Source organism: Cebidichthys violaceus, unplaced genomic scaffold (assembly GCF_023349555.1).
Source record: "Cebidichthys violaceus isolate CVI_PGR_0920_01 unplaced genomic scaffold, fCebVio1.0.p SCAF_8, whole genome shotgun sequence".
NCBI lineage: Eukaryota > Metazoa > Chordata > Actinopteri > Perciformes > Stichaeidae > Cebidichthys > Cebidichthys violaceus.
In genome coordinates this window covers 3,670,448-3,685,732 of record NW_027176964.1, presented here as the reverse complement: position 1 = coordinate 3,685,732, position 15,285 = coordinate 3,670,448, and the positions used below count along the sequence as shown (strand labels likewise).

Here is a 15,285-nt window from a genome sequence, read left to right as displayed (position 1 = left end):
TTCAACACCTATTAATTATGTTAAATCCTCAAGTCCATGCAAATCCTCTGAGTTAGTATTTTAAAGTCATCCAAATAATCTATTCACAGTGTTTTCAAGTCTTGTCCTGTATTATACTCATGTTAAGGGAAGCATTTCATGAATGAGTGCACCGAGACCTGCAAACATTATACCTTGCTAATGATAATGTTAGCAAAATAGCCTTTTAAAGTAAAGACATATTTCTCTGGGTTTGAAAATTGTTGGAAACATTTGGGATAATGTAAGTACACAACTCAACAAAATACATAACATAGGTCTAGTCATTTTTAGAAATTGTAATGCGAAAAAAGTTATATATTTTATATTCATCTGCTTTTTTCACATTTCTCTCTGTGGCCTTGAATTGCAATTGCAAATATTATATTTGCCTGCAGCATATAAGTCCTGCACCTCTATGGAAACAGCACAATCATGGCTAGAAGCAAAGAGAACTCAGAAATGTTTGTGCAGATTAAGGCTATTATATTAGCATACATCATAAAAAAGAAAAAAAGCAAGTTGAATTTAAATCAATGGAATCTATTCCCCCACAAGTGTCCACAAGTGTTACTAATGTTAGTTCAATGTACATAGCACATAGAGCCTCCATTTCCATATACATTTTCCTCTCCGTACAGCCTCTCTTGTCATCTCATCTCAATGCACAATGTGTTCAACAGCCTGCAGTTCAAGCTTTACGAAGTTTTTGTCATGTAGGTCACTGTAAGTCTTAGCCGAGTCAATCATGGCTTTCTAGTTGCACTGAGGAGTGCAGAATTAAAATCTGGTTTGAGTTAACGATTCCTCCTCTCCGGGGAGCCATCACCTTAACGTGGTGGAGAGGTTTGAGTGCCCCCATGACCCTGAGGGCTATGTTGTCTGGAGCCTAGAGCTCCTGGTAGTGTCTCCCATGGCAAATTGGTCTCAGGCGAAGGGCCAGACTAAGAATGGTTCAAAAACCCCAATGAATAAACTAAGAAGAGTTGAGGAGACCCTGCCCGGAGGAAGCCCGGGGCCCACGTCTGGAGCCAGGCCCAGTCGGAGGGCTCGACAGCAAGCGCCTGGTGGCCGGGTTTGCCACGGAGCCCGGCTGGGCACAGCCCGAAGCAGCAACGTGGCACCCCCCTCCTCTCCATCCTGTGGGCTCACCACCTGCAGGAGGAACAGCTGGGGTCGGGTGCGCTGCCCCATGGGTGGCAGTGAAGGCCAGGGACCTCGACGGACCAGACCCGAGCGGCAAAGGCTGGCTCTGGGGACGTGGAACGTCACCTCTCTGTGGGGGAAGGAGCCGGAGCTTGTGCGGGAGGTGGAACGCTACCAGTTAGATCTGGTGGGGCTTACCTCTACGCACTGCAGCGGTTCTGGAACCGTACTCCTGGATAGGGGTTGGACTCTTTTCTTCTCTGGAGTTGCCCAGGGTGTGAGGCGCCAGGCGGGTGTGGGGATACTCACAAATTCCCGGCTGAGTGCCGCTGCGTCGGAGTTTACCCCGGTGGAAGAGAGGGTCGCCTCCCTACGCCTGCCGGTTATGGAGGGAAAACTCTGACTGTTGTCTGTGCATATGCACCGAACAACAGTTCAGAGTATTCGGCCTTCTTAGAGACTCTGACTGGAGTCCTGTATGGGGCTCCAGTGGGGGACTCCATAGTTCTGCTGGGGGATTTCAACGCGCACGTGGGCAACGATGGGGATACCTGGAGAGGAGTGATTGGGAGGAACGGCCTCCCTGATCTAAATCCGAGCGGTCGTTTGTTGTTGGACTTCTGTGCTAGTCATGGATTGTCCATAACGAACACCATGTTCGAGCATAAGGATGTTCATAAGTGTACGTGGTACGAGAGCACCCTAGGCCGAAGGTCGATGATCGATTTTGTTATCGTATCATCGGATCTGAGGCCGTATGTTTTGGACACTCGGGTGAAGAGAGAGGCGGAGCTGTCAACTGATCACCATCTGGTTGTGAGTTGGGTCAGAGGGTGGGGGAAATCGAAGGGAGATCTTCAACTCACACCTCCGGCGGAGCTTTTCTAGCATCCCTGTGGAGGTTGAGGGCATCGAACAGGAATGGACAATGTTCAAAGCTTCTATTGCCAAAGCTACGGCGGTGAGCTGTGGTCTTAAGGTCTTAGGTGCCTCAAGGGGCGGTAACCCTCGAACACCGTGGTGGACACCGGTGGTCAGGGAAGCCGTCCGACTGAAGAAAGAGGCCTTCCGGGAGGACTCCTGAGGCAGTTGCAAGGTACCGACAGACCCGAAGGGCTACAGCCACTGCCGTGAAGGAGGCAAAGCAGCGGGTGTGGGAGGAGTTCGGAGTAGCCATGGAGAAGGACTTTCGGTCGGCACCAAGGTGTTTCTGGAAAACCATCCGGAACCTCAGGAGGGGGAAACGGGGAAACATCCAAGCTGTATACAGTAAGGATGGAACTCTGTTGACTTCAACTGAGGGGGTAATCGGGCGGTGGAAGGAGCACTTTGAGGAACTCCTGAATCCGACTAATACGTCCTCTATGGTAGAGGCAGAGCTGGAGGCTGATGGGGGAGCATCATCAATTTCCCTGGTGGAAGTCACTGAGGTAGTCAAACAACTCCACAGTGGCAAAGCCCCAGGGATTGATGAGATCCATCCAGAAATGCTGAAGGCACTGGGTGTGGAGGGGCTGTCTTGGATGACACGTCTCTTCAACATTGTGTGGAGGTCTGGGACGGTGCCTAGGGAGTGGCGGACCGGGGTGGTGGTTCCCCCGTTCAAAAAGGGGGACCAGAGGGTGTGTGCCAATTACCGCGGTATCACACTACTCAGCCTCCCTGGTAAAGTCTACTCCAAGGTGCTGGAAAGGAGGGTTCGGCCGATAGTCGAACCTCGGATTGAAGAGGAACAATGCGGATTCCGTCCTGGCCGTGGAACAACGGACCAGCTCTTCACTCTCGCAAGGATCCTGGAGGGAGCTTGGGAATACGCCCATCTGGTCTACATGTGTTTTGTGGACCTGGAGAAGGCGTATGACCGGGTCCCCCGGGAGATACTGTGGGAGGTGCTGCGGGAGTATGGGGTGAGGGGGCCACTTCTGGGGGCCATCCAATCCCTGTACGCCCAAAGCGAGAGCTGTGTCCGGGTTCTCAGCAGTAAGTCGGACTCGTTTCCGGTGAAACCAGGGCTGCGCTTTGTCACCAATCCTGTTTGTGGTATTCATGGACAGGATATCGAGGCATAGTCGTGTGGAGGAGTGTTTACAGTTCGGTGGGCTGAGGATTGCATTGCTGCTGTTTGCAGATGATGTGGTCCTGATGTCTTCATCGGGCTGTGACCTCCAGCACTCACTGGATCGGTTCGCAGCCGACTGTGAAGCGGTTGGGATGAGGATCAGCACCTCTAAATCTGAGGCCATGGTTCTCAGCAGGAAACCGGTGGATTGCCCACTCCGGGTAGGGAATGAGTCCTTACCCCAAGTGAAGGAGTTCAAGTACCTCGGGGTCTTGTTCGCGAGTGAGGGAACAATGGAACGTGAGATTGGCCGGAGAATCGGAGCAGCTGGTGCGGTATTGCAGTCGCTCTACCGCACCGTTGTGACGAAAAGAGAGCTGAGCCGCAAGGCAAAGCTCTCTTTTCGTATCAGGCAATCTTTGTTCCTACCCTCACCTATGGTCATGTGGACTGGGTCATGACCGAAAGAATTAGATCGCGGGTACAAGCGGCCGAAATGGGTTTCCACAGGAGGGTGGCTGGCATCTCCCTTAGAGATAGGGTGAGAAGTTCGGTCATCCGTGAGGGACTCGTAGTAGAGCCGCTGCTCCTTTGTGTGGAAAGGAGCCAGTTGAGGTGGTTCGGGCATCTGGTAAGGATGCCACCTGGGCGCCTTACTAGGGAGGTGTTCCAGGCACGACCAGCTGGGAGGAGACCCCGAGGGAGGCCCAGGACCAGGTGGAGGGACTATATCTCCAAACTGGCCTGGGAGCGCCTCGGGATCCCCCAGTCAGAGCTGGCTGATGTGGCTCGGGAAAGGGAAGTTTGGGGTCCCCTGCTGGAGCTGTTGCCCCCGCGACCCAATCCAGGATAAGCGGTTGAAGATGAGATGAAATGAGTTAACGATTTATTTAAGGCCAGATTTTAAATGAGACATGTCGAATAAAATGTTTTAGATGAAATATCACAATTTTAAGCTTCATTTTGGCTGCCTTTTCTGAAGGAAGCAATCATCATACATGATGTGTACCGTCGGAAAGATGGAAATCTGACAATCTGACAATAATGACGGTTTTCACAGCTTCTTGCTTGGAAAAAAGGTGTAATTTTGGCAATCATGCTTTTCAATCCAGCCGAGAGGGTATGGAGTACAGAGGATTAACGTGACTGGACCTAGGCCTGATGAATATGCCTGCACCTGTTTGTCAGGGTGATGGATGTCCACGGGAGGCTCGGGCTTGTCACTCCAAATGTGCTTGTGGAAGGGCTCCAGGAGTGGTCGCTGCAGCAGGGCCAGGGCCCCTCTCACCTCACCGCCACTCTGCCTCAAGACCTCATGGCAGCGAGCCTCATCGCTGAAGCCCAGCGCACACAGCTCCTTCACCTGAGTGGTACAGAAAAAAAACAATCACACATCTCTAGAACTAAAAGGAGACCGACCGAATGTTGTCGTGAAACTGTAATTGTCGTGGAGACCTTGGCTAGTCGGTCTCTCAGAGCTTGCCTGGCAGCTCGCTCGGTGTCGCCCCCTGCTGTCAGCCAGGCCTGCTTGGCCTCCACTCTGGACAGCTGGACCGCACTCACAGGTTCCGCCTCTTTCCCGGCATCCTCGGCAGGAGCTGCACACGACCTGCTCTGTGTTAGAGGAAGGTCAATCGCTAACAGAGGAACATAAAGCCTTCGATTGTACAGAGAGAATCATACTGACTGTGCGCTCTGCTGTGTTCTGGTCACAGGCAGACTGAAGGGGAGAGGTTGCCACCGACGTCCTGATCTGGTCTAACAGCAGAGGAAGCTCCATCTTTAACCACTTGCACGGCAGGATGCTGCTGTCCCCTGCTACTGTCCTGCTTGTGTACACCTCTTCTGGACTCACTCCTTTCTTCTCCCCATCCTAACACAGACAGAAAAGGACAGATCGCAGTAGAATACAGACACTACATGTAGTCTAGATCCAAGGTCGATTGACAGATAATGAAGGTGACTTGCTCTGATCAGCTGAATGAGCTTCAGTCCCTCCTCCTTCATCAGCCTCTGCCTCCAGGAGTCAAGGTCTTCGGGGGCGGGCTCTTTGGGCAGCGCGGGGACCCGTCTGACCGGAGAGGGAGGACGGAGCTTCGCAGGCAGGGGGGCAGGCTCCGGACGAGCCAGGTCACACATCTCACACACCGTAGCAGGAGAGTAGTTCAGATAGGTGCAGAACTGACACACCCACTGGGCAGGGAGATGCAGGGAGACGCAGAGAGACACAGAGAGGCAGAGAGAGGTAGAGAGAGGGAGAGAGAGGCAGAGAGACACAGAGAGAGGTAGAGAGAGGGAGAGAGACACAGAGAGAGGCAGAGAAACACAGAGATGCAGAGAGAGACAGAGAGACACAAAGAGACATGGAGAGACACAAAGAGACACGGAGAGAGGTAGACAGAGGCAGAGAGACACAGAGAGACACAAAGAGACACAGAGAGGCAGAGAGACACAGAAAGAGGTAGAGAGAGGCAGAGAGACACAGAGAGAGGTAGACAGACACAAAGAGACGTGGAGAGAGGCAGAGACGTGGAGAGAGGCAAAGAGACACAGAGAGAGGCAGAGAGACACAGAGAGAGGCAGAGAGACACAGAAAGAGGCATAGAGACACAGAGAGAAGTAGACAGACACAGATAGATGCAGAAAGACACAGAGAGACACAGAGAGAGGCAAAGAGACACAGAGAGATGCAGAGACACAGAGAGAGGCAAAGAGATACAGAGAAAGGCAGAGAGACATAGAGGCAAAGAGACACAGAGAGAGGAAACACAGAGAGAGGCAAAGAGACACAGAGAGATGCAGAGAGACACAGAAAGAGGCAAAGAGACACAGAGAGAGGTAGACAGACACAGAGAGACGCAGAAAGACACAGAGAGACACAAAGAGACACAGAGAGACGTAGACAGAGGCAGAGAGACACAAAGAGAGACAGAGAGATACAGAGAGGCAGAGAGACACAGAGAGAGGTAGAGAGAGGCAGAGAGACACAGAGAGACGTAGAGAGACACAAAGAGACACGGAGAGAGGCAAAGAGACGTGTAGAGATGCAGAGAGACACAGAAAGAGGCAAAGAGACACAGAGATGCAGAGAGAGCCAAAGAGACACAGAGAGATGCAGAGAGACACAGAAAGAGGCAAAGAGACACAGAGAGAGGCAGACACAGAGAGACGCAGAAAGACACAGAGAGGCATAGAGACAGAGAGAGGTAGACAGACACAGAGAGATGCAGAAAGACACAGAGAGAGGCAAAGAGACACAGAGAGATGCAGAGAGAGGCAAAGAGACACAGAGAGATGCAGAGAGACACAAAGAGAGGCAAAGAGACACAGAGAAAGGCAAGAGAGACACATAGAGGCAGAGAGAGGCAAAGAGACACAGAGAGAGGCAAAGAGACACAGAGAGAGGCAAAGAGACACAGAGAGAGGCATAGAGACACAGAGAGAGGTAGACAGACACAGAGAAACGCAGAAAGACACAGAGAGACACAGAGAGAGGCAAAGAGACACAGCAAGATGCAGAGAGAGGCAAAGAGACACAGAGAGATGCAGAGAGAGGCAGAAAGACAGAGACACAGAGAGGCAGAGAGGCACAGAGAGAGAGGCACTCAGTATACAAAACATTATCTGCAAATGTTTTCGTGTTAACTGCACATTTGGAATGCATTTTCAAGTGTCCTTGAGCAAGACACTGACCCTAAATTGCTCCCGAAGGCTGTGCCATCGGTGTGTGAATGTGTGTTAGTTTAGAGTCCTGATGGGCAGATGGCGCCTTGCATGGCAGCCTCTGCCATCAGTGTATGAATGGGTGTGAATGGGTGAGTATAGATATGTAGTGTACAGAGCTCTACAGAGGGGTCAGAAGACTAGAAAGGTGCAATACAAATGCAAGTCCGTTTATCTTGGATAAGAAATATGATTTAATCATCTCAAAATTAAGATATTATCACTTTCTTGAATTTTCCTTTCTGCAATGTATGCAGGCTTTATATTATAGTGTAATTGTGGTTAATACAGATTAAATTGTTTTCACAATGACATTTAAGATTGTTTTTCTGTGAATTATATATAAAAAAGCCTAATTAATCCACTCTGATTTAAAGGAACAATAAAACCTGACATTTTTACGGCCACTGAATGTATGTAATGTGGCTTTCGGAGACAGTCTCTCGTGCCACTAGCTGCCCTGACATTTTGTTCTCATGCTTGCAGTGAGTGAGAAATTCAAAACGCAGGCACCAAATATCAACACTATGGACTCATCTGACTTGTCTGGTGGAGGAAAACTCAATGTAAAACACAAAACCAGTGAAGGTATAATGCCTTCACTGGTATAATGAATTTACTTCTAAATGTTTACTTGATTGGATTGAGACACACATGATTTAATAACAACACTGAATGTCTATAGTTGTGCTAGCAGCTCTGTGCAGCTGTGCTAAGCTAAATGCTAACTTGCTCACAATGGCAATGTTAAGGTGTTTAGCGGGTGTATAATGCATAATGTTTTACTATGTCGACCATCTTAGTCTTGTGTGTTTGCATGCTAACAGTTACTAATTAGCACTAATGTACAGAACTGAGGTACTAAACCAAAGTATTCAACAATATTTTGACACGTAAAAGTTTTTTTGTTTTTTTTAATGACCTTGAGTGCCAAAGCGAGTATATACGTGTTAAGGTCGGGAACAGTGATGGAAGATTCGACAAATCAACCCCTGCGTTGCTTTGCAGTACGTGTGAATACGAGGCATCGCGGATCAGAGCGCTTCAAAATAAAAGACACCTTCACTGAACATGATAGGCAATTTCAGATTCATTCGATAATAAATAAATAAATTATTAATGACAACTAAAAATAAACAACTGTATTTCAGCGAAAAATTGGAATTGTGTGAATAATTAGTCAAACTTAACAATAAAAAATACATTTCCAAGACCAATCTGACTTTAAAATGTCAGTTCACCACCTCAGAGTGTCTTTGAGAAACACAAACCAATTTTGCTTCAAAGTATTAGCAGACCACCTCAGAGTGTCACTCAGACTATATCAGCACATTCTGATGTTGAATATGAAAATGTCATAAAGGCTCCATCTAAACTAATAATAATACAAGAATGATCACGCCAGTATGATCATATGCATTAAAGGGTTAAATCAAACAATTATGAACATAAAACAATATAAAAATAGAGATCCTGACTAAGACCAAGCTCGATGACCATTACACACACAAACAGAGAACTAACCTGGCTGTCAGGGTCACCGGGCATGCCCAGTACTGGTGCTGGTGGTCTGGGGGGGGTGATGGGTGGGTGTGACGGGGTCACTGGAGGTCGTGTGGCCAAACGAGGTCTTTCACACACTTCGCACAGAATACTGCTGGCTGCGTTCACCATGGTGCAGCTCTTACACTGCCACTCTGAGAAGAACACATTAACACACACACACCCCACTCAGTTCAATCATGTCCTCAACTTAAAAGTACCTTAGAAAGAGTTAAAGAGATTAAAGATGAAGTTTAAATTAAAAAATAAAAGCTGGTATTAAAATGATGGCCTAGTCTCCAGGAACAGGCCAGTATGCACAAAAATATACAGGCAGTTAAAAAAGAGCGGGAAAAAAATTAACCGGTTGCTGTGGACTGGAAAGGCTATGGACTGTATATATATATATACATATATATACACAACTCACTTAATCAAGTAGTAGTTGTATTTTTTTGATTTTATCACAGTTTCCATGGTACTGATGAAACTAGAGTGCAGTAGAATAAAGGAGGTGGGTTTGGATACTGGAGTGGTTGGGATAGCTGTGGGATGGACCATGAGACAGCACAAACCAGTAATGGTGGCGGGCTGAGATTCATCTGCTTTAGAGCTGATCAGTTCCAGGCGAGGCCGCTCACACTCCTCACAGAGCACATCCTGGATGGAGTTGACTTTGGTGCAGTGGAGGCAATGCCAGGTGGAAGAACTGAAACAGGGGAAGAGGGGACAGTTATACTGTTGTGTCAGTTTGCATGGACTGATTATACTGCATATCCATGCACATCGGATTTGTTCACACATCAGTCATATTAGCACTCAGTTCCAACACTTTGACTTACACTGTGTTGCAACTGTTAGACTTTGCTGTGATCAGCTTTAACATCGACCATATTCCTGACTAGCTGTGTTTCCATTGACATATTTGAAATTACTTCCTCAATAGCGCTCAATTGAGGTCCTTTTTTGCGGCATTTCAGAAGTTCACTTAAATTTCGCTCGACAATTGACCCTTCAAAAGTCCCGAACGCAGATTGCCAGAGTGACAGGGTCAGATAACTGAGCTCTGCTCCGTAGACTCTCATTAGGGCCCGAGCACCGACAACGTCGGGCCGCGAGGTCCCTATTGAAACTGTAGGAATTATTAGGGCCCGAGCACCGACGTAGTCGGAGCGGAGGACCTATTGTTATTCTAATGTTTTTTATTATTATTATTATTATTAGGGCCCGAGCACCGACGTAGTCGGAGCGGAGGACCTATTGTTATTCTAATGTTTTTTATTATTAGGGCCCGAGCACCGACGTAGTCGGAGCGGAGGACCTATTGTTATTCTAATGTTTTTTATTATTATTATTATTATTATTATTATTATCGTACCAGTTTCATCGCAAAAAGGAGGTGCTTGGGATACTGGGAATCTTTTGAAATTTGGCACAAAATTCAATCGTGGTGAAAATTCCAGTATTATTGGGGTGTCCAGCTGCGGCATGACATTTTTGCTCGATAGCGCCCCCTACAGAGTAGCCCCAACTTTGGGTTTCACCTAGCTGTATGAAATTTGGTAGGTATGTGGAACGTGATGGGACGTACAAAAAAGTCAAAAGGAGGTATATCCTAAACCAAACAGGAAGTCGGCCATTTTGAATTTTATGACATTTTTGGACCGTTTCAAGGCGCCGTACTTTAACGAACTCCTCCTAGAGATTAAACCCGATTGCCTTCAGATTTGGTCAGTATGCTCTTGAGACCTTGGCAGTGAAACGATAGTCAAAGATCAAAAAGTTATCGAACTATGTGTCCGTGGCGTGGCGGCAAAAAAACACCATTCGCCATAAAACAGGAAGTTGTTGTAACTCGGCTGTACATTGCCTAATCTGCTCCAAATTTCTCATATGTCATAACATCCTGACCCTGAACACATGTATATGACAATTTAGAATCATAGTAATAGCGCCACCTAGTGGCAACAGGAAGTCATATGTTGTGTACTTTGACACCCTACTGCTCACAAATTAATCGGATCCCTCTCAAATTTTGTCACAACAGCCTTAAGACCTTGATAATGCTTCATTGTGAAAATTGTAGGAAGTTGTCGAAGCGTGGCGACGTTGCGGCTCTGTGAATTTCGATCCTTCGCCATGAACGAATAAACTGATGTAACTCGACTCCGCATCATCAGATCTTTACCAGATTTCACATGTTTGATTAAACTCCAGGCCTGAAGACATCTGCAAGCCAATTTTTAATCATAGTCATAGCGCCACCTACTGGCAACAGTAAGTTAAAGTCTTTATACTTTGGCTTGTTTCTCTTAGTTGGAAAATCAGATCAACATCAAATTTGTTCCACACAAATGTAAGAAGTTCATAATGCCAGTTCTGTAAGCTTTTGATGTTTCGTCGAACGCCGTTGCCGTGGTAACGCAGTCTTCGCCGTGAAAAACGATGGTCATTTGGAGAGGTTACAAAAGCTCGAAACACAAGCAAACTTGACACACAGATCACAAGGCCAAAATGTAGTTATATAATATGATTTTATTCAATCAGAGTGTTAAATCGGCTCAATAGCGCCCCCTACAAAATTTCGACGAAGCAGCCCTTGCAGTACGTTTCACATAGATTAACAAAATTTGGTAGGCACATGTATCACATGTGGACTTAAATAAAAGTCTCTTGGGGCCATGCCCTAAACCCAACCGGAAGTCAGCCATTTTGAATTTAGTCTGAATTTCTAGTGTCGTTTTTTCAATTTCCAGGCGCTCTACTTTAACGAACTCCTCCCAGGGAACTAATCAGATCAACTTAGAATTTGGTCAGAACAATCTAAAGACCTTTGTGATTAAAAGTTACTCAAAGCTTGTTGTTTCGTGAAATGCCGTTGCCGTGGCGATGCATTCCTCGCCATGAAAAACAAAGGTGTTTTTGAGGGGCTAAACATACTCAAAACAAAATCAAACTTGTCACACACATTTAAAATCCTGAATGTAGTTATCTGATGTGATTTTAATGCTTCAGAGGCAACTCGGCTCGATAGTGCCCCCTACAATATTTCGACGATGCAGCCCTCGCAGTACGTTTCACCTAGATGTATGAAATTAAGTAAGCAGGTGTATCACATGTAGACTTAAAAAAAAGTCTTAGGGGTCCATGCTCTAAACCCAACCGGAAGTCAGACAATTTGAATTTTGTATGAATTTCTTGTGGTTTTATTTCCTTTTCCAGGTGCTGCACTATGAACTCCTCCTAGGGAAATAATCCGATCAGCTTTGAATTTGGTCAGAACAACCTAAAGACCTTAACGATTGAAAGTTACTAAAAGCTTGATGTTTCATCGGATAACATGGACTTGGTGTCACGGCAATTTTACATGATTCGCCATCATCCATCAAGCTTTTGTAACTCAACCTTACTTTGTCAAAACTGCCCCAAACTTGACATGCTTGATTGCTGTCGTGATTTTAGGACTTCTGCATGCCAATATTAACTCATAGTCACAGCGCCACCTACTGGCAACCACGGACGTAAACAGAATTCTATAATAACAGCGGCCCAAACAGGGTTTGTGGGCACACCATGAGAAAAAGACTTCTCTGATCTAAATATGTGCAAACTAAGATGCTTGGAGAACAAAAGTTAATCAACAGTGTTTTTCAAACCATGTCAGTGGGCATTAGTATAAATGATCTGTCGAGAGCTTCTACATGAGAATCAGGTTAAATGTTACAATGAATGCTTCACACTACAATCTAAAATTACAGAAGAGCTTAAAATGAAAACAGTGTCAAATTAAAGTGTTCAAGTAAAAACAAATGACACTGTTGTTCTGTTAACTTTCATGTAAGTCCAAATACAATCAGCAGGACACTGCAGGGAGTTGAACTCCATCCCAGTAACCTGACAGTCTGTTATGTTACAAATACTGAAGCACATTCACACGTTAATTTTCTTAATGATCTTAACAGGCTTACATTTATGATTGTATCGGAGGTACACTCAAAACATTTGAGGCTTAAGACCTGGCAACATGGTCTTGCTATGCTGCTGGTCGACGCAGGAAATATCATCTAACTTGTGCATGCAGTGTATGATGGTCACAGAAATGCATTGCCGCATCAACCAGAGTCCTGCCAGTACCCTCGACGTGTGTGACGTTGCGAGGGCCCGATCAATGCTGCTTGCAGCTTTAATTATTATTATTATTCTTTTTCTCTTAAATGAATTGCCTTTTTGGGGGCTTTATCATATCCCAAAACTCCCCATATTTGGCAAGCATACCAGAATAGCGGGAAAATTTGATAATTTATGGGTCCCATGCTTAAGTTTGAAAAAATGGCTCGCTAGCGCCCCCTAGAAATCTGACCGGCAACACCTTGCGGCAACTCTTACCCATTGTGTCCGATTTACTTGAAATTCGACACACATGTCCACCTCCACCTACTCTACAAAAAAGCCAATCAGACCCCTAAGCTCCGCCTCCCAATATTTTCCGCCATTTTGAATTTTGTGAAAAACACATTTTCACAAACTCCTCCTACAAGCTGGGTCTGATTGGTACCAAATTTGCTGTGGATCATTATTGTATCTATATCATCACAAGTTACTAAAAGCTTGTTGATAACCCATTGCAATAGGAATATATGGACCAATGAATTTCATAGGGGCGTTGCCTTTTACAGCAATACATATAACTTACAAACCATGTGGCCTATCGTCACGAAATCTGGTGTGTATGTCCACATTGTGTTCTGTAACAAACACTCAAATTTTTATTCCATAAAACCACTCAGGGGCAATACAGTAATACTCCCATTTTTTGCATTTTTAGGCATTTTTCATCGTTTTCAGGCGTTGTACTTTAACAAACTTCTCCCACAAAATGTATGCGATCAACTTCAAATTTGGTCAGGGTGATCTAAAGACTTTAATGATGAAAATTTGCAAAAATTGTCTACTGACATTGAACGACCTTCGTTTTATGTGGCGCCCATGTCACGCACATTTCGTGCCGTTTGCCACGAAAGAGGAAGTTGTTGTAACTCCAAGGTACTTTATTCAATCTGCCCCAAACTTGTTATGCATGATGCTGGTCCAGTCTTGAGCACATTCCCATGCCAACATTTTCAAAAAGTCATAGCGCCACCTACTGGCAAAAGGAAATGACAAGTTTTATACTTTGATGTGCTCTGACTAGGAAGTTACCCAGATCAGTCTTTAATTTGGTAAGGTAAGCCCTAAGACATTGATGATGCTTCATTTCCAGTCGTTATACTTTAACAAACTCCTCCTAGGGAATTAATCAGATCAACTTCAAATTTGATCAGTACAGTCTGAAGACCCTTGTGATGAAAAGTTACTCAAAGATTGTTATTTCGTGAAAGGCCGTTGCCGTAGCGATGCATTATTCGCCATGAAAAACGAAGGTGTTTTTGAGCGACTAAACATGCTCCAACCATAACCAAACATGGCAAACACATTTAAAATCATGAATGTAGTTTTCTAATGTGATTTTAATGTTTCAGATTGGCAAGTTGGCTCAACAGCGCCCCCTACAAAATTTTGCCAATGCAGCCCTCGAAATATGTTTGACCTAGATGTATGAAATTTAATAGGCACATGTATCACATATAGACTTAAAAAAAAGTCTCTTCGGACCATACTCTAAAATCAACCGGAAGTCGGCCATTTTGATTTTTGTGTGAATTTTCCCTTGATTTCTATTCGCTATACTTTAACGAACTCCTCCTAGGGACTTTGTCAAATCCACTTCAAATTTGGTCTGTACAATCTAAAGATCTTTGCAATTAAAAGTTACTCAAAGCTTTACGTTTGATGGAATGACATAGCTGTGGTGTGGCGGCCATTTTACGTGATTCGCCATTAAACAACAAGCTGATGTAACTCCACTGGACTTGCTTAAATCTGTCCCAAACTTGCCATACTTGATAACAGTCACTGCCTGAGGATGTCTACAAGCCAATTTTCACTCAAAGTCGTAGCGCCACCTACTGGCAAAAGGAAGTCAGCGTTATGTGACAGACGGAATCCGATTTACATGACATTGACATGTGGTCTGCACTTGATGTAGAGCAACGTAATGCATGTTTGCGTGTGTTCTGTAGCGCCACATAGTGGATGCAGAAACTGGTGGAATATTTGCACTACATAATTTCCAGCATCGCAGAGTCCAGCGGGAAAAATATGTTAAACTCCGGGACACGTTGTCCAATGATCAAAGAGATTTGTGGCCGCGTCTGCCGGCGTCCCGCCAGCACCCCTGAGATGCGGGAAGGTGCGAGGGCCCGTCCATCGCTGCTTGCAGCTTTAATTTTGGATTTGGATTTGGAGCTCGTCATGGTTAAATGTGTAATAGTGATACTTGTTACCCAGAGAGGTTGGAAGGAGATATAAGTAAAGTTCTACAACTTTACATTTCTACATTAAAAAGCTGTGGATCTAGCATTAGCAAAGTATGTTAGCATATCATAAACTAATGTTAGCACTTCTATGCTATGCTAGCTACTAAAGGTATACTGAATGTTATTTAATGATTGTAACAGGGAATAGAGAGGAACAGTGTTGTTCCTTCATTTCATTGTCTTCAGTCTTGATCTCCAGGTGATGTGGTGGTTCACTTTTACACTGTGACATGTAGCTTTAGCTTCTATCGTTATCTTTTTAACCTGTTTTCACTGCTGAATCAGTTTGACACCCTGGATACATCTCTGAATCACTTTTAATTTTTCCAAAAATTATACAATATTTATTCAGTGAGTAAAAATAATTTAATGATTAACTTC

General features: G+C 45.3%; 1 protein-coding gene across 3 annotated transcripts in view; it reads right to left on the bottom strand.

Moving 5' to 3' along the window:
* rnf31 (ring finger protein 31) overlaps nt 1–15,285 on the bottom strand; it is a 50,203-nt gene that overhangs the window by 21,150 nt on the left and 13,768 nt on the right. For all 3 annotated transcript variants that reach the window (XM_068701682.1, XM_068701683.1, XM_068701684.1), the window contains 6 exons: nt 9,064–9,197; nt 8,471–8,643; nt 5,192–5,416; nt 4,911–5,096; nt 4,679–4,837; nt 4,401–4,586 (listed from right to left, as the gene is read on the bottom strand). In XM_068701682.1, the coding sequence (XP_068557783.1) occupies nt 4,401–4,586; nt 4,679–4,837; nt 4,911–5,096; nt 5,192–5,416; nt 8,471–8,643; nt 9,064–9,197 (1,063 nt within the window). The remainder of the gene's footprint in view (nt 1–4,400; nt 4,587–4,678; nt 4,838–4,910; nt 5,097–5,191; nt 5,417–8,470; nt 8,644–9,063; nt 9,198–15,285) is intronic.